This window comes from Centropristis striata, chromosome 4, assembly GCF_030273125.1.
Source record: "Centropristis striata isolate RG_2023a ecotype Rhode Island chromosome 4, C.striata_1.0, whole genome shotgun sequence".
NCBI classification, from domain to species: domain Eukaryota; kingdom Metazoa; phylum Chordata; class Actinopteri; order Perciformes; family Serranidae; genus Centropristis; species Centropristis striata.
In genome coordinates, this window is record NC_081520.1 from 26,880,975 (window position 1) to 26,904,938 (window position 23,964).

General features: G+C 38.5%; 3 protein-coding genes across 6 annotated transcripts in view; all 3 read right to left on the bottom strand.

Moving 5' to 3' along the window:
• Positions 1-23,964, bottom strand: part of si:cabz01090165.1 (uncharacterized protein LOC100333421 homolog) — a 533,531-nt gene that overhangs the window by 458,256 nt on the left and 51,311 nt on the right. The gene's annotated exons all lie outside the window — the stretch shown is intronic.
• LOC131970014 (uncharacterized) lies at positions 10,500-13,014 on the bottom strand. Its single transcript, XM_059331260.1, has 5 exons — positions 12,474-13,014; positions 12,304-12,369; positions 11,655-11,852; positions 11,448-11,519; positions 10,500-11,323 (listed from the first exon to the last, which is right to left on the bottom strand). Exons 1-5 carry the CDS (start codon positions 12,985-12,987, stop codon positions 11,109-11,111), a joined length of 1,065 nt encoding a protein of 354 aa, XP_059187243.1. The 5' UTR covers positions 12,988-13,014; the 3' UTR covers positions 10,500-11,108.
• Positions 14,951-21,096, bottom strand: LOC131970015 (N-lysine methyltransferase KMT5A-like). 3 transcript variants are annotated; one of them, XR_009394153.1, is made up of 8 exons: positions 20,819-21,096; positions 20,329-20,491; positions 20,048-20,240; positions 19,486-19,563; positions 18,883-18,960; positions 18,111-18,188; positions 16,641-17,490; positions 15,761-15,925 (listed from the first exon to the last, which is right to left on the bottom strand). XR_009394153.1 is itself a non-coding variant. In XM_059331261.1 (8 exons), exons 1-8 carry the CDS (start codon positions 20,925-20,927, stop codon positions 16,626-16,628), a joined length of 870 nt encoding a protein of 289 aa, XP_059187244.1. In that variant the 5' UTR covers positions 20,928-21,096; the 3' UTR covers positions 16,541-16,625. The 3 variants fall into 3 exon arrangements, 2 of the variants coding, with proteins under 2 accessions (XP_059187245.1, XP_059187244.1); XM_059331261.1 differs by lacking the exon at positions 15,761-15,925 and having other exon boundaries at positions 16,541-16,718; positions 17,413-17,490; XM_059331262.1 differs by lacking the exons at positions 16,641-17,490; positions 18,111-18,188; positions 18,883-18,960 and adding exons at positions 14,951-15,340; positions 15,475-15,528 and having other exon boundaries at positions 15,848-15,925.

The window sequence follows — 23,964 nt, forward strand, 5'->3', positions numbered from 1 at the left end:
CCGCCTGACTAAGTCACACACCTCAGTACAAGGATTTTGCCAGAAAGAGTAACCTGCTACAAGTAACCCTAGTAGAATTTTTAAAATGTATGATTTTTTTCTCTGTCTAAATGTGTTTTGTTTTTATTGTTGCAAGTCATACAATATTGAAAATTATTTTTTCTTTTTAAGGAGCAACAGAAGAATACAAGCCAAAGAGGAGGCCGTAGCCTGTGAATGGGAATATCAAGACCTAATAAAATGTTATACAAAGTTAATGTTCTTTTCTATTAGACTGTAATAAAGCTTTTGTCACTTTAACATGTCTCTAAATTATATTTGTGGTGCTGAAAACATGAAACAGCAGCTGTAGGGTAGGCAAAGCATTCCTCGCCAGTAACCACCGGTGGCCATTTTTAAAAATGGCCGCTTTTAAATGGCCATTTTTAAAAATGGCCGCCACAGCCATCAGAATTTTTTTGCGATGGCCTAATATCCAGATTCATTAAACATGTATTCAGCAATGAGTGTACCAAATTTGATGCTTTTATCACAAAATGAACGATTGTTCAGCTAATCCGCCCCACAGGGGATGCACATTTTTGGGGGGTGCTACCCACATGTTTAGCCCCGTTGCTCATTCCATGAATGCACGATCCTTACAAGCTGTACCTCGTTGTAAAGGTGACTAATCAGGCTTTCCAACAATATACAATTCATCACCAGTTGGTATTATTAAAAGGGCAGTTTTTATTCATCATTGATTTATTCGTATAACAAATGCCTGCCACGGCCACTAGGGGGCGCTTTTGAGGTGGCCCAATATCCAGATTTGTTCGAAACATATTCACCAACACATCTACCAAATTTCATGCTTTTATCACAAAGTGAACGATTGTTGTAAAATATTGAGCTAATCCGCCCCACTAATATATGTAATTCAATGTTATAATAACAATATTTGTCTTGATAAAGCATGTTTTATGATAAATCAACATGTTTATATCCATAAAAACCACATGATAAAGCTTATTTTTCTATATTCCGTGCTCAATAAACAGCCTCTCAGGACTAAAACCTCAGAATATGTTTTTGCAGGAATGGCAGCTACAGTGGTGAGTCAGCTGTGTGTATTTTGGCATATACATTGCACATAATTTGAAAGTCCACAGACTGGTGAGACTGGGTTGTTCATTCAGTTTAGGCTACAAAATTACTATTAATACTGATTTTGAAGTTTTGTGCTCCAATAAGGGCTCCATTTGTTTAAATTCAATTAGTGGTGTTCAATATGGCCCAAAAAAATGATATATATATATACACATATACACATATACAGGTCATTCAATCAACAAGTTGTCTATAAAAACCACATGGCAAAGCTTATTTTTCTATATTCTGTGCCACATAAAGAGGGATGGAGGGAAGGTAAATGACGGGTGACAGAGGTTAAAGAGAAAATGAGAGGAGAGAGAGAGAGAGGCTGGGATCAACTGGCCCCCGACCAGAACCACAACACATTTTCTCTAAACACCAGATTGGTGACTCACCCACCTGAACACTCAGGATTGATTTGCGAGGCAGAAAACTTGTTTGTACGCATCAACTGCCGCTCACTAAACAGCACTCTGCCTTCACGCCGCATTCCCATTAAGTCATTAAGTCATTTTCTTGTTCAAATAACAGTACGGCTCATTGGGGGATGAAGGGAAGACAGAGGAAGAGGAATGGTCGGTCAGCCAGAGCCAGAGACATTTTTAAATGAAACAAGAAAAACAAGAATGTTTTAAAAAATAAAAATATGACTGCAAAACATGCAGAAAGAAGTGAAGTATATCAAACTCAAGAGCAAAAATCAGCCTTTAAACTAGAAGTGGCGGATATATATCGTCTACAATGACATTGTTAATTGTTGACAATATGCAATTTTACATAATCAAGTATTTATAATATCTGAAAAAGAAAAGACATACAGACGTTTACCCATTTAATGTCTCTACATTGGGAGTCTCTTGAATGCTTCAGTTTAAAGAAAATAAACTGGAGCTGTTGTTCTGAAACATTGTGTCCATCCATAGATGTCCTGGTAAGCCAGAAGAATTTTAACAGCTTCTTTTTTTTGCTAAAGAAATCACATTTCAAAGGATGTCATCAGATTATCATTATCATATTATTTAAATAATCATGTTTTATTTATATGGACGACAACAATTGCAGCATTTTATCAAACTTTCACAAACAACAAGCTTCACTGCTCTCAATGTGCAGTATTTCCACAACCTCCTGACACGATATCCTGACGCACAATTTCTACATTTTCTCGTGATTTTTCTTTTTTTGGGGGGTAATTTTGACTTTTCTTCTGCTAATTTTGCCTTTTTTTTTGTAATTGTTCTTGTTTTCTGGTAATTTCTACTTTTTGGGGGGTAATTTTGCCTTTTTTGTAATTTTGCCTTTTTCTCTGGTAATTTTTACTTATTTTTGGTAATTCTACTTTTTTTTCTGGTTATTTTGACTTTTTTCTGGCATAATCGAGTATCTATATCATCTCAAAAAGCAAAACAAACTGATATTTATCCATTCAACGTCTCGACAATGAAGTGGGGGTCTCTTGAATGCTTCAGTTTAAAGAAAATGTTAGTCTGTCCATAGATGTCCTGGTAAGCCAGAAGAATTTTGACAGCTTTTTTATTTGCTAAAGAAATCACATTTCAAAGGATGTCTTCAATATCGTTATCGGAACATTTTTAAAAATAATCAAGATTTTTCTTTTTCCCATATCGCCCACCCCTACTTTAAGCTTTTTGTGATAATAATCATGATTGACAAATGTTTATAAGACATTTTTGCCCATATTACCCAGCCCTGATACTGACAGCATGCCTGAAACATCCACATTGAGTCTTATAAGAAGACATATATTCTGTAGAGTGATGTAATGCTTTAGATGACACATTTAAACACAGCGAGGGAAGACCAGTGACCAGTGACTCACTCAGGTGTAATGTCTCAGTCAAACATCTATCCACACCGACGACACATTCAATCCTGCAGAGATGTGGAGCTGCAGGTCAAGTGGATCGAGTTCTTCAGCTCACTGGAGACGGTTTGTGACTTCCTGAGTGTGAACGACTGAAAGCTGAAATGATCAGGATTACCTGCAGCAGGTTCTACTGCAGACAGCCTGAGAGTTTCCACTCCTCAAGTCTTCCATCCAACATGGTCTCACAGGAATCCGTGAAATAGCCACGGATTTGCTTAACTCAAAATCTGTGGAATAGCCACAGAATCACTCAAATTTCTGTGACTGACAGACACGGATTTGGCTACAATGCAAGTTAATGACATACAAAGTGATTATGTACGTTCACTGAGTGAATATTTAGAAAATAAAACATATTTCTCACTAGAAATGTGATCAAAATCCATTTTTATGCAAAAACTAAGTCAAAATATTGATTTTTTTTTACTAAAAATGAGAGAATTGTCCACCATGTTTTTTGTTCTGACCACCAGGACCTTGAAAGTCACGTGACTTGGACACAAACCAATAGGAAAAAATATTGTATAATATGAGTGATTCCGTGGCTATTCCACGGATTTTGAGTTAAGCGAATCCGTGGCTATTTCACGGATTCCTGTGAGACCAGGTTCCTTCCGTCATTAGTTAAAATTAGGGCTGACTGATATGATATATACATCATAAATTATGTGGGAATATATATATATATATATATATATATATATATATATATATATATATTTTTTTTTTTATATATATATATATATATATATATATATATATATATATATTTATATTTATATATTAAGTTGGGACATTTAAATGACGAATGAATTTAAATGATGTTTTGAGCCGCCACATTTATCAACTGCCGATCATTCTTACGCTGTGATTGGAGAGATACGAACGTTTGATAAATCACACGTGAACCCTGTCATAGGGCGAAAATAGGCTCAGATCTGCGCAAGTTTCTACGCTCGTTTGATAAATGAGGGCCATGGTGAAGCTTATTTTTCTTCTATATTCCCTGCCAGATAAACAGCCTCTACGCACCAAAAAGTCAGACTAGTTTTGCAGGAACGGCAGCTACAGTGGTGAGTCAGCTGTGTGTTGAGCCGCCTGAATGGCTCCGTTCTGCGTGTAGAAAGTTAAAATACGAGGGGGAAAAAGGAGATGAAACAAAGAGGAACAACTCCTGAAAAAGCCCAGAATAACTTGTGGAGCGTGGGTCGCTGCTGTCCTCTGCCTGGCTGAGGGGGAGGCTTCGACACGCTGCTGCTGGAGAGAGCAACAGTGCATCTTATCACAGCGAGGCCAGAATCAATTTTTAATGGAAGACTGAGAGGGAGAGAGGGAGAGGGTGGACAGCGGAGGGGAGGAGAGCCATGAGAGAGAAAAGGAGACGCTGTAGCGGCGGAGTGTGGCGAATCGACAAAATGGTGACAGCGGAGGATACGCTGCTCGTCTCTACACTTCCCTCTAAAGGCCTCTTTCATTTCATATTACTGGGTCACATTCACATCAAAGGCTCTCTATCTGTTTGGGAGTGTGTGGGTGAGTTCTGTGTGTGGAGTAAATGCAAGCTGAAGTGCATGGAGATGGCTAATTGTTGGCTAAGTGTGTGTGCGTGTGTTTGTTTGTGCGATGCAGAGATAGAAAGGCAGCCAACATGATGTAGTCATTTCTACAAGTGTAGTAATGCTGCTTCTCACTGAACCAAACATACAGAACACATTAGCAGTTTAAAGAGGACATACTGTATCATATCACTGCAGGTGCACCAACATGTGTGTATGAGGAGCCGACCGGCACACTGACTGACTGTGAAATGAGCCGACCTCGTCACTTTGCTGCCACACAAAACATGAAATCAACAAGCCGTACAGATCTGGCTCCCCCTCCTCTGTCGCTTCAAGCTCATTACAAATATTCTCCATCTGAGTATCTCCAGTCACAGCTTGAGAACGGGCTTTGCTAAAAGCGCACCATATATCCAGGATCAGGACTTAAAGAGACAGGTGCTAAAACAAAGAAAGAGAATACAGGTAGACTCAGATGGACAGTAAGAGAAGAATAACATTGTGCTTTTTTTTAAACACTGAAGAACGTAGAAACCCAAAATACAAGTGTGAACCTGAAAATGAGCAGAATATGACACCTTTCTGGTTTGTCTACATGGACAGATACTGAAGAACAAAAATTCACCAATTCCAGGTGTGTGACATGACAAGTTTCATGCAGGACACTTGGGTTTGCATTTCAAAAAAAAAATTTCTTTTAGATTTTTAAACTTTGAAATGGGTCAATTTGACCCGCAACATAACAGGATGGTTAATGTAATGGGTTCATCCTTGGTCTTCCACCAAGTTACACAAAAATTATGCCAGCAATCACACCAAAGCACAACCTCCTCTGCAGAGGTAGTATCCCTAACCTGAAACAAGAGTCTCAAAGCTGATTTACCATCACCGCAATCTTTCCCTCACATTAACCAACCAGCTGCTGGTAGAACAAACATTAAACCTGGCATACAACGTGCTGGCAGTGACTGTAATCCTCCAGTGCCGGCGTCCCTGTCTGTCTCTGCAGACTAATTGGATTAATGATACAGGAAACATGTCAGCAGTGTCCAAAACATTATGGTGGCTTTTTCTTTTTTACAGGACGAGGAAGAAATTTGGAGAGAAATGTGACAGAGAATATTCTGTCGTGTTGTTTCTCTCCAGAACATGTTGTGTTTGCAGTCAGAGAGGGATCTCCTCTGATCTCGTCACAAACAATGAGCCACCTCTGCCTGAAAGAGGCTCTGTGTGTGTGTGTGTGTGTGTGTGTGTGTGTGTGTGTGTGATATGTATACAGTATGAAGCTATGACAGCATGCTCCAAGAACCTCATCATTCCTGCAGGCTCTGCCTCGTCTATACTATGATCATCTCTCTCTCTTCTCCCCCACGTGAGGCTGGCCGCTCTCATGGTTTTATCCAGAAACAAAGGTTAGGTTTCGCCTCTGACCCGATCAGGATTATCATGTGAATCATGGAGCCCAGCAGTTATTAATAACACGAGATGTTCTTTGTTTGAACCCAACAGGAAGTGTGTGATTCACAGCCCTGTGAACCGCACATAACGCAGCTTAACCGTAGAAAAAAACAACATGTGCATCGTTTCTTCTTCACTATATATAAATAACATTTAATTATTCAGGGTCGAGTACAGATGCTCCCGCTCAGTCACGCTCAGCTTCACACACACACAGACACACAGACACACACACACACACACACACACACTACAGAACAGTATGTATTCACACAATCACGCCGCTAATGAAATAAACTAACACTTAGCTTTGACTATCATCTTATCGAGTTGCGGACCTTCTGCCTGGGTGACGTTCAATGACAACATTTCTAATCGATTCAGAGCACACATGAATAAAACTGTGTATGTTCATGAATGAATATCCGTGGGCTGAGAGACAGAATATGCTTTCTGTTTGCAGGATTTATAACAATGAGAAAACCTTTATCACTGCCTTAAAGAATGACACATACAGCTCTGGAAAAAATGAAGAGACCACTCTCACAAATGTTTCTTAAGTCAGCATCTGTACATGTATGGCAGCCGGTCGATTCCAATGTGAGGGCTGTACTTTCCTTTGTGAGATACTGTGTAATGGCAGTCTGTTCTGTTGTTCAGGGTGCAGATCTGGTTGGGATTTGTTTGGTGCATAAAAGGTTTGGCATGGAGCTGGTTAAGTGTATTTACTTTCTGTTTTTGTGATCCTGCACAGCATACAATTGTAGATCCAGCACAACTTGAGTAAGATGTTCCTTCAGTGTTGACAGACTGAGCATGAAAGGACATTCTTGTTATACCTTTAGGAACCTTCACCGTACTAAAAGTAGCTTCCACTGAGCCACGACTATATAAGATCCTTCTGTCCTGTGTTCTTCACTACAAAAACAAATCATTATCAAGAAAACCATGGAAAATGTCTAGATACCAGCTCTTAAATTAAACTCTTATGAGCTATTTTTGTTGTGATCATTATATTTGTCCAAACAAATGTACCTTTAGTTGTACCAGGCATTAAAATGAACAAGAAATTGAAGAAAACAGTTGTCTAATAGTTTTTTGCATTAGTCTTTAGTGGCTTTTAGAATTAGTTTGGTGCACGGTTTGTATTACTTGAAGCTTTTTATCTCTTAATAAAGCATCAGGCCCACTCGTCTCTGCAGCAAAGACTAATGGAAGAAAGAAGGAGCAGCTGTGTGGGATCATTTGATCAAGATATTCACACATTTGTGTTAAAATATTAAACCACAGGGAAATCTTTTCTGCCTCTCTGCAGCGGGGTCAGAGGTCACGGGCAGCTGGGATTCAGTGAGCAGCTGAAGGCTCCTGCTGACGGGGGCGTTTATCAGCCGACCTCTGCCAGCTCGCTCAACGGATTCTACTAAAAGTCGTATCAAGAGAAGCTCACAGCTGCCGACTGGAATCAATGTCTTTAATTCAGAGCAGTGATTGATGGGAAATAAAGAAGTCCCTGTCAGCAGCTCAGTCGCCACGCTGCTATTGACACCTTCTATTGACCGCTCCCTGTGTGTGTTACTATGTGTGTGTGTTACTATGTGCGTTACTATGTGTGTGTTTATTAGGCCACCCTTCTTCTTCAAGAGCTGATATCTAGACATTATCATGGTTTTCTTTATAATAACCAAAATCATTATCAAGAAAACCATGGAAAATTTCTAGATATCAGCTCCAACTCCAACGCTGCTCTGCTGGGGAAAAGTTTACCTCAGATTCTTTGGTCATTTTGTGTCTTTTGTTGGAAATTCTTTTGAAATAAGAGAAAACAAGGGTGGTATAATATCTTTTTCCATGACTGTATTGTAAGATCATGTTTTGTATGTTAGTTTATGTGTGATTTTACACTTTTTCTCAGTAATTATGTGCTGAAATATGTAAAGAGACAGTATAGTAGCTGCTTGAGAGTTAATCTAATAATCTATCAAATGAACATGCAACTTCTCTGCAAGGTCAGACAGTGGATCAGTGAGGTGGAGAAGGATAATTCAGGAAGATTTGAATACCATAAACCAAAGATTCATGTCCCGTCTAAAACCAATAGGACTATGAATGTTGTATGAATATGAGTATGAATATGACCCAAAATGCAGTTGGATACGATGAAAAAAATTATAAAACCCCGTCAACAGGATCCACCGGGGTGGAGCCAGAATCTAATAAGCAACAAGTGTCTGGTGAGGTTATTGTACAGGTTTCATCTGAGAAACATCTAACTTCTAAAGAAGGTAATCCTTTACTGATTAGCTGTGTTCTGTTCTACATCCCAAAGTTTAGTCTGTTTCAACCAAACTCTGGTGCAGTTAAATCCTTGTTACCTATTTAATATGTAATATTTACCATGAAAGTTGGCCTTCTTTGGTTCTACAGCTGTCTGATTGCAGCACGTCAGGAATAATGGATCAACACATTATTGATGCCTCGGAGCATCAGCAGGAGCTCGTTCTGTTTGATGAACAGCAGTTCAGATTACAGCCACTAATACCAAAGCGACTCGGGATGCTCGGTTCCGTGTTGCTTTGTTTATTTCCATGTTTACTTTATTTACCGCCAACTTTATTGCCCTCCACCTTCTTACACTCATGCTCACATTTCTGCACTGTGAATGAAACCAGACTGAATACAAAACCAACCAGCAACCTTACTCTCGTGATCAAAAAACGTTGATTTGAAGCTACATTTTGAGTCTGTTCAGTAAAAAGTTTTCTCATATATAATAAAGTGCGCCAGTTTAAGCCACACCCACAGATTTAAACCCCACCTATTCCACATGTGGTTAAAAACACAGATAATATAGTCTGTTGAAGCAGAACTGATCTTCTCTCATTCTCTCAGGAAATCTCTGCATTAACACGACACCAACTGAAACCTCACAGTGCACACCTCCCAAGCCTCAGGGCTATATTATGTGAATTTTATTTTGAAGTCTTGACTTCCTTTTAAGGCTACTATGGGAGTAAGAACATCATGTATGCGAAAGTTTGACCTTGAGGTTTTAATAAAGTTGTGTATAATGGCAGTAATCTCCAGCAGAAGGACACTGAGCTGCTCTGACTTGCAGATTGGTCTGTCGTGACTAAGACCTGCGTGGGCTGCAGAGAGAAGTTGTTTGCTCAATTATTGGATGTTTAATCAGAGAGTGGGGAGGTTTGGCAGGAGGACCGGCATATCGCTGAAGGTTACAGTCAGTCAGTCAGAGAAATCACAAGTCTTCGATTCAGAATCTTCCAGTGAAGTTCAGCCTCAGCAGGGCGAGGTTTTCTTCACTCATCCTCATTTTATTCTAAAGGTTGTCAAATTGATTTTCTTTTATTTTTAAGTTTCCAGCAGGAGGCTCAGAGCCATCAGAGCTCCTCCTGGCATCCACACTCAGTGATAAACACCCGTCCAACTTCTCCCTCCAGATAAATCTGAGAGTTTGTGACAGCAGATCCTGGATCAGAATCAATCTGATATAGTGCTCTGTTTGTCCCCAATAATAACTGCATGACGTTTGTTTATCGAGGAAACACAGAGAGACCACCAGGTTATAAATGATCTCAATGACAAAGAAACACCATTCCATTTGGATCAGTCACCGAGCAACCCTGCTTTCTTATTTATTAGTATTTGGTTTATTATATGTTTCCATTCGGCTCGTTCATTTTAAGGATGGATGCAGAGTCTCCAACCGCGGCTCTATAATCTGTTTTTGGTGCTTTGTGTTGTTTTGTGATTTGGGTGAATTGAACCAGAAGACAATGGGCCGATTTTCATTGTATTTTCCTGCATGGTAACAAATATCTACACACACACACGCACACAGGCACACACACACACACTTGTTTTCAGGACATGTCAGTACATATGACAAAGATGTGAAAAATGGGAACATGCCTTTCTCAAGGTCCTAGAGGCTGGGGAATCAAAGTGTTTCTTCCCCATGCTTCCAGGAATATGCCCATCTGTTGAGATTTTGGCTAGGGCTATCTTTTGGTCAAACCTGATTTTAATGCTACTTGTTAGGACACTGTCAGGTTTATGTGACTTATAGGTGCAATAACATCACACACAGATATTTCATGTTTAGGTGAATTGTGAAACCCATGGATAAACACAAAATTTTCATGTATACATGACTTATAAAGACCAGGAAAGGGAAGGGTCTGTATTTTCACCTTGACTCCTGTTGCATACGTTTGAAATACCTATGTAATATATGTTAATAGTCATGCTCATCAGTCAGGTAACCTCTGACAGAAATGTCAGATATTCACATGTTAATACAACACAGTAACACTGAGCTCTATAGAGACTTAAAATGAGACATAGCTAAAAATGTGGTCAGTCTACTTTTTGAGTCTTATTATTGTATTGCATTTATGAATTTTGTAGTACATCTTCATGTGAATAAAAACATGGAACACTTTCTGCCATTCTTTCTTTTTTAATTGCTGGCAAAATCTGTAAATTGAAACAGAACAGACCACAGAAAATACAGAAATCTGGCCTCCTTCCCTCATGGATATAAGGCAGTGCAGTAGACAAGGCATGTTTGAACTGAACCAGTTTTGTATCTTTCTATAAAAAAAGACAGTTAACTCTCTATTGAAGCTTACAGCTTCTATGAAAAAGTATATTCAGCTAACCTTTCTAAATAAACTCAGAATTTACATAGCTCCCATTCCAGTGAATTGTCTAATACTTCAAAAACCAGATTCAACAACTTATGGGTAAGAACAACGCAATGCTGAAAACTTAGGAGATAACTATGGAAGAAACGATCTCTTTTAAGAAGTTTCAACAAGCAATAGAGAAAGTACTTAATCTTCTTAAACCCCATTTTCTAAAAGAAATTATGGCAGGTACTGTGAATAAAACCAGGAGAGTGGGGGTTGAAAGAAACATGCTCATTAATCTGAACATTTGGCAGGACTGAGCAACTGAGAACAATCTTTTACAAACATCGAATAAAAATAAAATTCAGTTCAACTGACATAGAATAGTACCTTGGCCACAGTTTGCATGATCAAGTTCTATCTATTCATCTTCCTTTTTAATGCTATGATTCTGTTGTGAATGTAGTATTTGATGGCAACCCAGTCTCTGTCTTTTAGAGCTACCGGCTCTGCTTGGAGGCAGGAGTCACAGTCCCTTTTACCTGGTACTCTGCAGCTCGTTATGAAATGCAACATGTGCTGCTCAACAGCCCTCACTTCGTCACCTGTCCACTTGCTTCTCACCTTCCCATCTGTCATAAACAGAAACAAAAGAAAATAATTTATCAATGGAACAATGGCTCTGCTAATGTAAAAAATGCAAGATAGGATAGAAAATATTCTAGTTAATAATGTGAATACAAAATGCTCTTTAACCTTGCTTTCCATTGGAGCACTTTGAGGATGCTTGGGATGTACCCACTTGAAGTGCTGTGCTCTGCTGGGAATCTAAAAGGATGAAATAGAATATGTATTATGATAAAAGCACACATTCACATACTGCCATGCCTGAGGAGACTTAACTTTTCATCACATGTACATTCACTTCAAACATTCTGTATTTGGCTGCATATTATATTTTACCATTTCTTGGTTCAGTGTTGCCGTTTTTGTTGTCCGATGTGGCTGAAGCAGAAGTGCCCTCCATGTTGTCCAAGGTGGTTGAGTCAGACGTGCCCTCCATGTTGTCCAAGGTAGTTGAGTCAGACGTGCCCTCCATGCTGTCCAGGGTGGTTGAGTCAAGTGCATGGCTTGGATCCCCAGGAGTCTCAGTTCTTGAGCCTTTGAAAAGTAACAATGAAATGTGTTAAATGGATCCCTATGAAAAAGGCTTTCCTGACTTGCTACCTCCTCTTTACCTTCCTTCTAAGTTGCTCTGCCCTCCAGTGTACTACTAACTGACTTCTTAGCTCTTATTGCAAAACATAAATTCCCTTTTTGTCATCTAATGTTGCTTTTGTCCATTGCTTTCTTATGTGTCTTGTATCCTTCACTAATTTCTCTTTTTCTTTCTGTTGTCTAGACCTAATAGGCTTCAACCTGTTCATCTTTCTCTCAATGTTTCCAGATCTTTCAGTACAATATTCAATATTCATAGATGATGTCTCCCATCCTCTCTAATGAATATACTGTTGTTCCTTAAGCCCATCTAACAAGATTATCACAGTACCTATTAACAGTCTCCAGTCTCATAACTTAAAGATGTTACCACATACTGTGCGAGTCAGGATACCTTTGTGTTGATGTCGGTCAGCAATGGTTTCTTCGCTGGAATCATCATCACTCGTGGTTACTTCATCTGGTTGAGTACAAAAGTCAGGCAAAAGTTTTTAAATTAAAGGCCGAACATGCATATATGTTACATTTTAAGCTTTATAAACCATGTTTCAAACTAAATTTTACCGTCAGGATTGATCTCAATGTCATCCAGCCCTTTCCCTTGCAGATCAGACAGTTTTCCTTTTTCCATTGCCATCAACAGTTTGCTGACTTTTGCAAGCTGCAGGGTACTCTCTGGAAGCCGGTAGAATTCTCTGTGGACACGGATGTTGTGTCCGAGGAAGGTGGCAAGTTGATCCATTTCATTTTCTTTAAGGTTTAGTACTGTGGACAAAGTGGCGACTTGTTTCCGCAATCTTGTTGAGGTGAGGGCCTCTGGGTACTTTGCACCACATTGTTTAGCATACTTGCGAAAGCAGTCAGAGCCTCTGTAATGGGAAAGGACACCTGGGCGTGCAAACAAGTACACATTCTCTGTGCAGACTTGACAGTCATTCCTGTTTGTCATGAGGAGGTCCATTGCAGCGATCATGTCAGGTGTGAGAAGCACAGGTACCATTCTTGACCCTTTACCACGAATCTCAACTCTGTCAAAGTGCCTTGCAAGCTTCCTTTCAAACTCAGTAAGGCCGATCATAATGTCAGGATTCAACTCTGTGCGATTCCGGGATGTGAAAACCTTGAGCTCCATTTTTGAAACTTCCCCTTGCCTTTTTCTGTTAAATAGTACTACCTGCGTTAAAGTCACTTTAGCAAGATTTCCGAAGGTTATGCTGTTGCGGTTTTCCTTCAGGTCCTTCATGCACTTAGCAGATTCGGTAGCAAGAAACTTGTGCAGCAGCGACACATCCTGTGTAAATGGTAAAACCTGTGGTTTATTCCATTTGGCTTGTTTAAGTGTACCCAATGCAGCAGCTGAAATGGACTCTGTCCACTTTTTCTCATACAGAGTGGCAAATTGCTTGGCTAACTCTGCAACATCATGGCGATTTGCAATGATGGCATCGCACTGCACAATGCCTGCAACTTTGGCCAAACTGTGCCCCAATTTCAAAGCCAAGGATGGGGTTTTATACGAGTTGCTTTCCAACTCATAACCAGCAACAGCTCTGACTGCTTGTATGACCTGGGGAAAGTTACTCGGCATAACAAGGTCTTCTGTGCTCTTCAAAGGTGTCATAGCTCTTGCAGTTATCAATAATCTTGCCATCTCTCTCATTTTTTGGCGTATGTAATCATTCCTTCTCTCATGTGGTTTCCTGGCATTGTACAGTGACTCACCAAGGCTTAGAATGTGTCTTTCACTCCTTACTACCAAGGAAATGTCATCCTGGTTCATTTCACAGGCAATCTTCCAAACAGCTTCATGAATTTGATTAGGTTTTGGTAATTCCAGTTGGATCCGTTTTCGCCCAGCAGGAGGCTCTCCCTCAATGGGCTTCTGAGGGCAGTTTCTCACATGTCTCCAAAGGCAATCTCTTGCATATAGTCCTTGACAAAACTTGCAATGACGATAACCATCAGACTCTCTTGCTGTAGTGGGTCTTCGACAAGCAACCATTTCTCCAGCACCAGAGGTTGCCGCGGTAGCATTATGGTTAAAGTTTCCCCTCTTCTTGATAGAGCGTAACAAATCTCTTCTTTGGCGGGAGCTTTTATTAAAACCGAAAGCCCTTGCAACATCAGGCTGATTCCCGTGGGCGGATTCAAGGTGTCTTGCCAATTTAGAAATGGCCTTTTTACAATAAAGACAATATTGCTTCTTGTTGTACTTGCTTTGTTTTGCTGGGTTTGGCAATGGAGCGACTTTTATGGAGCTGTGATTGTGTGATGTATTCCCTGATGAATTGGCACTGCAACTCATCACTGAAGTGCTATGACTGCTGCTCCTCAGTGACGAACTAAAACTTGTAGGTTTATCTGAACCAGTGATCTCCCCACTGTGTGCTGTAGCTATCCCCACTAGCATGTCCTGTAACAGTTTTTTGGGAGCATGAGAGTCTGTGATTTCCAGTTCGTTACTACAAAGACTTTCGTCAGAGGAATTGCCACTTGAGTCTGGAACATAGTCAATATCTTCATAATCTGTACAATCTGAAGATTCATCAGTAGACATCTGAAGGAAAATGGAGAAAAAAGCATTGTTACATTCCTAAATAGCCAGGTTATCATTCCCCGTACAGTACCATCACATTGTGCACAACACGACTTGAAAATGATGAGTCATTAAAATGATGAAATTTAATTGAATTGGATTCCTTAATACAGTTGTTTTTCTATTTCACTACTGTGTCATATTCATTAACTGGTCACTTAAGCTTGCAGAGTTTCCATCATGAAATCCACCATCATCGACCAAGGGATGTTCAACCTTTAAAACCATTATTAATACTGTAAATACAATTCACTGAATAGACATTTTCCCCCTAGTTATATTAAAGTGGAAATGATTAAATTATTTAAATAACACTTTGAAAATATTTGCCTCACATCCCTACCTATGACATACTATTAATAATAATAATAATAATAATAATAATAATAATCCCTAAACCACAACACGTCTCAGTGGGCGATTTGATTTTGATGGTGTATGATATAAAGGAGAACAATGCATAGCATGAAGTTTTGCATTACTATGACTCACCTATTGCATAAAAATATAACAAATATTTTGAGAGAAAAAAATCTGTTGCAACTTTGTCATTTAAACATGGTGCATGAACTGGAAACAACAAGTGAATGAGAGAAATTCTGCTAGGCTCATGGAGGTTCTTGTAAAATAAATACCTTGAAAATAATTAATTTGCATATGACCAAATGTTTGTATTTACTTTGATTTGCATACTCACAGAATTATTCATTCTTGTGAACAGAGTCAAAGTCATCTGCCTCTCTCTCTCAAATATCTTTTTCTTGGCCTCATCGTAACGTTCCTCACACCGAGCATGATGTCGCTTTAGATTTTGCAGACGACGGCATGCTCTTAACTGTCCATATCAAGAATCAAATGTAAAGAACCTTAGTCTTAGTTAAGATTCTACAATATTCCCTCAAATAGTTAATATCCCCAGTCAAAGAACATGACATTTTTGAATGAAGGAGAAGAAGGCAGCTGTCTTACTTGCTTTGCAGTAGCTGTCTGTTGGAAGGAGACACCTCCAGTGGTCTGGCTGACCTTAAATGAAATGACAGAGATTCATTGTTTGTTTGAGATTCCACAGAACGGTAACTGGAAATTATGATGCAATTAATTACACTGTAAATGAAAATAATAGTGGTTCTAACTTTTTCTATTGTCGTCAAAGAAAGCTCTAAACCCCACACTGATGTAAATTGATCTACTTCCCCAGAAATCCAATGCTGACATTGATGATTTTGTGAAGATTTCACACAAACTGATTGTTTTAATACAGTGAAAGGGCATTTCATGTTTGCACTGGAGCCAACTGAGACATATACTTAATTCCAAATAGAATAAACTAATGTGTAATTACCTGTTGGAAGGATGAAGTGGATCTCTCGCTCACTTCTTCGTCTACAGAAGATTGAGTCAGGATCTGAACACTTGGTGTCTGCAACAAAACACAATACAGAGTCAGACATATTCTGTACTATAAATCCTGACTAATGAACAAATGATCATACTTGTTTCAGTGAACATAATTCACACGAGGATCTAGGCTCATTATGCCAAACTCTATAGAAACTGCTAACACAGTACAGCATCTGCTACCCAACAATATGAGGACATGTAACACACACTCTACAGTCGATGGGTCAGACAATATGAGGACATCACCTGAAACACACTCAGGTCTTTCACAGCCTTAAACAATATGAGGACATGTAACACACACTCTACAGTCGATGGGTCAGACAATATGAGGACATCACCTCAAACACACTCAGGTCTTTCATAGCCTAAAACAATATGAGGACATGTAACACACACTCTACAGTCGATGGGTCAGACAATATGAGGACATCACCTGAAACACACTCAGGTCTTTCATAGCCTTAAACAATATGAGGACATGACGACTGAACACATGTAAAGTCCATGTTCCTGACTTCTAACTTCTTCTGTTGTTGTCAAAGAAAGCTCTAAACCCCACACTGATGTGCACTGATCTACTTCCCCAGAAATCCAATGTTGATATTGATGATATTGTGAAAATTTCACACAAACTGATTGTTTTAATACAGTGAAAGGGCATTTCATGTTTGCACTGGAGCCAACTGAGACATATACTTAATTCCAAATAGAATAAACTAATGTGCAATTACCTGTTGGAAGGATGAAGTGGATCTCTCGCTCACTTCTTCGTCTACAGAAGATTGAGTCAGGATCTGAACACTTGGTGTCTGCAACAAAACACAATATAGAGTCAGACATATTCTGTACTATAAATCCTGACTAATTAATGAACACATGATCATACTTGTTTCAGTGAACATAATTCACAGGAGGATCTAGGCTCATTATGCCAAACTCTATAGAAACTGCTAACACTGTACAGCATCTGCTACCCAACAATATGAGGACATGTAACACACACTCTACAGTTGATGGGTCAGACAATATGAGGACATCACCTGAAACACACTCAGGTCTTTCATAGCCTAAAACAATATGAGGACATGACGACTGAACACATGTAAAGTCCATGTTCCTGACTTCTAACTTCTTCTGTTGTTGTCAAAGAAAGCTCTAAACCCCACACTGATGTGCACTGATCTACTTCCCCAGAAATCCAATCATGTAAACTGATCAGCAGATGTAAAATGGACAAGAACATTAGCAAAATGATAAAAAATATATAACATTTAGTGAGAATAAAGATCAATTTATTGCTTTAAGGAGAAGTTAGAGCTAACAAAAGATATAGCCAATTTCTTTCTGCTAAACTATTCAAAAACAAGTAATGCTAACATTGATATTGTGAACATTTCACACAAACTGATTGTTTTAATGCAGTGAAAGGGCATTTCATGTATGCACTGGAGCCAACTGAGACATATACTTAATTCCAAATAGAATAAACTAATGTGTAATTACCTGTTGGAAGGATGAAGTGGATCTCTCGCTCACTTCTTCGTCTACAGAAGATTGAGTCAGGATCTGAACACTTGGTGTCTGCAACAAAACACAATATAGAGTCAGACATATTCTGTACTATAAATCCTGACTAATGAACAAATGATCATACTTGTTTCAGTGAACATAATTCACAGGAGGATCTAGGCTCATTATGCCAAACTCTATAGAAACTGCTAACACAGTACAGCATCTGCTACCCAACAATATGAGGACATGTAACACACACTCTACAGTCGATGGGTCAGACAATATGAGGACATCACCTCAAACACACTCAGGTCTTTCACAGCCTTAAACAATATGAGGACATGTAACACACACTCTACAGTCGATGGGTCAGACAATATGAGGACATCACCTGAAACACACTCAGGTCTTTCACAGCCTTAAACAATATGAGGACATGACGACTGAACACATGTAAAGTCCATGTTCCTGACTTCTAACTTCTTCTGTTGTTGTCAAAGAAAGCTCTAAACCCCACACTGATGTAAATTGATCTACTTCCCCAGAAATCCAATGTTGATATTGATGATATTGTGAAAATTTCACACAAACTGATTGTTTTAATACAGTGAAAGGGCATTTCATGTTTGCACTGGAGCCAACTGAGACATATACTTAATTCCAAATAGAATAAACTAATGTGTAATTACCTGTTGGAAGGATGAAGTGGATCTCTCGCTCACTTCTTCGTCTACAGAAGATTGAGTCAGGATCTGAACACTTGGTGTCTGCAACAAAACACAATATAGAGTCAGACATATTCTGTACTATAAATCCTGACTAATTAATGAACACATGATCATACTTGTTTCAGTGAACATAATTCACAGGAGGATCTAGGCTCATTATGCCAAACTCTATAGAAACTGCTAACACTGTACAGCATCTGCTACCCAACAATATGAGGACATGTAACACACACTCTACAGTTGATGGGTCAGACAATATGAGGACATCACCTGAAACACACTCAGGTCTTTCACAGCCTTAAACAATATGAGGACATGACGACTGAACACATGTAAAGTCCATGTTCCTGACTTCTAACTTCTTCTGTTGTTGTCAAAGAAAGCTCTAAACCCCACACTGATGTGCACTGATCTACTTCCCCAGAAATCCAATCATGTAAACTGATCAGCAGATGTAAAATGGACAAGAACATTAGCAAAATGATAAAAAATATATAACATTTAGTGAGAATAAAGATCAATTTATTGCTTTAAGGAGAAGTTAGAGCTAACAAAAGATATAGCCAATTTCTTTCTGCTAAACTATTCAAAAACAAGTAATGCTAACATTGATATTGTGAACATTTCACACAAACTGATTGTTTTAATGCAGTGAAAGGGCATTTCATGTATGCACTGGAGCCAACTGAGACATATACTTAATTCCAAATAGAATAAACTAATGTGTAATTACCTGTTGGAAGGATGAAGTGGATCTCTCGCTCACTTCTTCGTCTACAGAAGATTGAGTCAGGATCTGAACACTTGGTGTCTGCAACAAAACACAATACAGAGTCAGACATATTCTGTACTATAAATCCTGACTAATGAACAAATGATCATACTTGTTTCAGTGAACATAATTCACAGGAGGATCTAGGCTCATTATGCCAAACTCTATAGAAACTGCTAACACAGTACAGCATCTGCTACCCAACAATATGAGGACATGTAACACACACTCTACAGTCGATGGGTCAGACAATATGAGGACATCACCTGAAACACACTCAGGTCTTTCACAGCCTTAAACAATATGAGGACATGACGACTGAACACATGTAAAGTCCATGTTCCTGACTTCTAACTTCTTCTGTTGTTGTCAAAGAAAGCTCTAAACCCCACACTGATGTGAATTGATCTACTTCCCCAGAAATCCAATGTTGATATTGATGATATTGTGAAAATTTCACACAAACTGATTGTTTTAATACAGTGAAAGGGCATTTCATGTTTGCACTGGAGCCAACTGAGACATATACTTAATTCCAAATAGAATAAACTAATGTGTAATTACCTGTTGGAAGGATGAAGTGGATCTCTCGCTCACTTCTTCGTCTACAGAAGATTGAGTCAGGATCTGAACACTTGGTGTCTGCAACAAAACACAATATAGAGTCAGACATATTCTGTACCATAAATCCTGACTAATTAATGAACACATGATCATACTTGTTTCAGTGAACATAATTCACAGGAGGATCTAGGCTCATTATGCCAAACTCTATAGAAACTGCTAACACAGTACAGCATCTGCTACCCAACAATATGAGGACATGTAACACACACTCTACAGTCGATGGGTCAGACAATATGAGGACATCACCTGAAACACACTCAGGTCTTTCATAGCCTAAAACAATATGAGGACATGACGACTGAACACATGTAAAGTCCATGTTCCTGACTTCTAACTTCTTCTGTTGTTGTCAAAGAAAGCTCTAAACCCCACACTGATGTGAACTGATCTTGTAACTAGAAATTACAATCAATAATTTAAGTTTAATATGTATCTTTTTTTTATCTCCTAATACTTAACAGATACTTCAGTGTATAATCTATGAAGAGGATTTACTCACCAGAGCTCGCCATGGCCACTGAGATTTTCCATAGTCATAGGTTATTTCACTCTCTGCTTGGATTTCTTCAATAGCAAACAAGCAAAGATGAGGTTTACCCTGGACTGTCATTTTTTTCACTTTGCAGTTTGAGGACTTGTGGCCATCATTAACCAGCCGGCCCAGTGAGTCGTCTTCACGGGAAGCATCAATGCTAAAATTGAATAAGGAAACATATCTAAGTTTTCTACACTAAAACCATAATGTTGTAAAGAACAATTAATCTTGTATACTTTACTTACCACCATGAGCTATTGTTCCATTTAAAATCAAACAGGAAAGCATTTTGCTTCTCTGTGTACTTTTTCTGCCGCTTGTCCCGTTCACATGGTGAGATCAACTCCCCACGGTACTCGACCACAAAGGATCCCTTTTCAATTGGTGCACAGGCAAATACACCACGTCCTAATACACAAAAGTTCACTGATAAGTGTCAAGTAATACAATCCAAATCAGGTTTACTAACTGCAGCTGATCAGATATTGACAAAACATATGCAGAACAAACAAACATAAGACTTTCTAACAGTGAGAAAAAGATCTGAATGATGTTTGGTGATGTCTGGAATTGATGGTTAGGGCTTCAATCAATAAAATCACTTACAAAATTCTTATTAAAATAGATGGCAACAAATTTCATTAGCAATTTGTTGTGTTGTGCGATTATGTTATGTTATGTCATCATGTCTAGTACCATTCACGCAGTAAACATTTGGAATGATATCCAACATACCTTTATAGTCATTGATCCACTGGACCTTTAAACAAGGCTTGTCACCTCCAGATAAAACAAACTGAGTAGCCTCAGCCTCAGGACGAAGTCTGGCTCTTCTTTCTGACATGCTCTTTTCTTGGCCATTTACTCCTCAACCTGCAAACATCTACATGGGATGATGACAAAAAGTCAACGAGACAAGTACAAAAAAGACCAGTACTTATTTTGAATCAAAGAGGACTTATAAAATGGTATTATTCATAACGCATTTGCTGATAAGGCTAATAGATCAGTGTAAACCCTGGGCAAATGTCATTAAACATTAAAAAACTTTAAGAAATAATATTAACCTACCAAAGCACCAACAAAGCAACTAAAAAGATACATGTACTCTACCTGTACTGAATAACTAGTATCATCAATTTGTGTTAAAAAGGAAAACATCATCTAAATTCCAGAAAAATATCTTGTGCAAAAAAAAAAACAGTTAAAAACAACTTTGACGTCACTGCGGTTGAAGATGAAACAGTTTGTTCGGAGAATCGTCCCTTTAACTCAGGTTTGCATTGTTATCAGTTATATTTAGCAAAAACTTCTACTATCTGTTGTTAAAGATTAAGCAAAAGTAATTAATTACCATTTATGATACATCCCTTCCCGTTTGTTTGAGTCCACTGCCCGTTTGAATTCCGTTTAGCTAATTAGCTAGCTTTAGCTAATTAGCTAGCTAATTAGCTTAATTTACCTCATGCGGTGGATGTCCTGAGCGCTGAAGGTCCCGGATGTGCCGTTCACCGAGAGCTCCGCTGCGGTCGTATCCGTTTCAGAGGCGTTGCCTCTAGTTGAGTCTTTCGCCAAATCAGATGCTGAGTCACTGACTGACTTACTGACTAACCATTCAACGCTGATCTCAAACGCAATCATTGTGTAAAGCTGGTTCAAGCCGCGGTTGTATGACCAAACGGAAACAAAACTGAAACCTAGTATAAGACTGAACTGTGTATAAAACCCAAGGGAGCTTTTATTTTGAAAGAAAGGAAGTGGTTAATGCAGGAACTTCACCAGTCACGGACTTCCCTCGTGTTTACATTCGAAGCTCAGCAGCACGCACCGGAGTTCAGGTAAGAACAATGTTTCTAAGTTGTTGAGAGTTGTCACGATAATGTTTTGCAAACTGCTGTTACAGTTAATTTGGTTCCGTTTGCATGGGAAACTGTTCTTAGACACACGTAATAGGCATGTGAAAATGTCTTAATTGTTCCAAGTGTCCTGATTGTGGTGTGTTATAGGTATGTTGTTTTAAAAATGTCCTAATTTGTCATGAAAACAAGAGAAGCACCTCTGGACCTCCAGATGAAAATACAGATGATTTAAAAAAGAAAAGTAGTATAATGTGTTGTTCACTTTACACAAGGCTATATTGTAAAAAGGCTAATGCATTTTAATTTAAAATATAATTGATGAAGTGTTGGCTATGTCAATCAATACTTATAGGTGTACAAAGGGAGGAGAGACTGACCCTGATGATGACCATATTGAACTGGATGACAGCAGCAGCAGCAGGAACCTCCCAGTTCAACCTACTTTTGCTGTACTTAAAGGTTCCCAAGGTAGAATACTAATTACCTAAAATGTTACTAATCCACCACATAGCAATATGTGAATTGCTCTTTTATATTGCTTGCCTATTGGAATGTTGTTGTCTCTTAGAATATTTTGGGTGACAACAAGTAAAGCTTGACCACCTCAGTATGTTATTTCAAAGTTGTCAATGCTTAAAGATCCCCTTCAGGCATGTTATGAGATTGAATAAAATACTCTACTTTGAAAAGGTAAATTCTTAATTTCATTTTTAAAATTATTGCCTAAATGATATACTTTCTTTTATCCCTGTGGCATCAGGGAGCATCACAGACACAAAACACAAATACTATATTTACATTACTTTGGAGTATTTTATAAATGTATTTAACAGGGCTGAAGAGCAATACACTTTGACACACTCAAAGGGATTTTGTAAGGCCACACTACTCACAGGATGTCTGTATTCAAGTTCAATCATTTTGAGCACATGCTTCCTGCCTAAACTAGTGAACAAATAAGCATGTATCAGTTGTTTATAACCTTAGCCTTCTCCTATGGCGTTCCAACGTTTACATTCTAAAAAGTAAGATATATATTATGTAGTTATTGCAGTCCAGAAAATATGTTTACCATGAAGGACAGTCCACTGCACTAGTTTAGGCAGGAAGCATGTGCTCACACAGAATGAACCTGAATAGCCCTGTCAAATACAATTACAAAATACTGCAAAGTAATGTAAATACATGTACATGTAAACACATTCAAAATCAAGGAACAGAAGTACCATGCAGAATGATGTATGTGCAGATTTTGACCCTTGAAGACTGTTTACATACAGCACATACACAAGCTCAAACATACAGTTGTGGGAGCAAGAGGAAAAACACATTTTTGATTTTGGAATTTCAGCATTGATCATGAGGATTAACTTCCAAAGACTAATATTGAAACTTTTTGTATTTCCAGACATTTCTCAAACAAGAGCTGCTGGCCCTGCACAACAGATCCTGAAGACCTTCCCTCGCACTTAGCATGGTCGGCGTATTCAGCTTATACATTCTCACCGTGAAATTGAGAACAAGAACAACAATATCCATACTCTTATTAAGAATATAGAATGTTGTTGTTATTGTTCTCACTTACAATGTGATAATTTGAGTGGTGCTTATTCTGCTTAAGACTGATTACTATACAGAACACCAAGATGTTTACTGTACAGAGCTGAGCACTAACTATTGAATGAGAGTGTAGAATATTGTTGTTCACTGTGAGAATTTATGGTGCTGCTTATTAGGGTTGCAAAATTCCTTACATTTTCAAAGTTGGAAACTTTCCATGCGAATCAATGGGAATTTATAGGAATTAACAGGAATAATGGGAAATTTGCAATATATATATCTATATATATCTATATATATATAGATATATATATATATATATATATCTGTGCATAGCATGCATTAGCATTTTTTTTACAAACTTTTCTCTCATCTTATTCTACAGAACAATGTAGAAACATTTTACCCCAGCTAATGTAGAAGGAAAGGCTGTGAACAATTGCGTGCATGTCAGCTGATGAC

Excerpts from the sequence above, each read along its gene's own strand:
- LOC131970014 (XM_059331260.1), bottom strand. The coding sequence starts at position 12,987 with ATGATCGGCCTTACTGAGTTTGAAAGGAAGCTTGCAAGGCACTTTGAC. Across the intron at positions 11,520-11,654 it reads CAACACTGAACCAAGAAATG|ATTCCCAGCAGAGCACAGCA; the intron begins GTAAAATATAAT and ends TCATCCTTTTAG. Across the intron at positions 11,324-11,447 it reads GTGCTCCAATGGAAAGCAAG|ATGGGAAGGTGAGAAGCAAG; the intron begins GTTAAAGAGCAT and ends TGTTTATGACAG.
- LOC131970015 (XM_059331261.1), bottom strand. The coding sequence starts at position 20,927 with ATGTCAGAAAGAAGAGCCAGACTTCGTCCTGAGGCTGAGGCTACTCAG. Across the intron at positions 20,241-20,328 it reads TGGAACAATAGCTCATGGTG|CATTGATGCTTCCCGTGAAG; the intron begins GTAAGTAAAGTA and ends ATTCAATTTTAG. Across the intron at positions 16,719-17,412 it reads CCACTTCATCCTTCCAACAG|ACACCAAGTGTTCAGATCCT; the intron begins GTAATTACACAT and ends GTTTTGTTGCAG.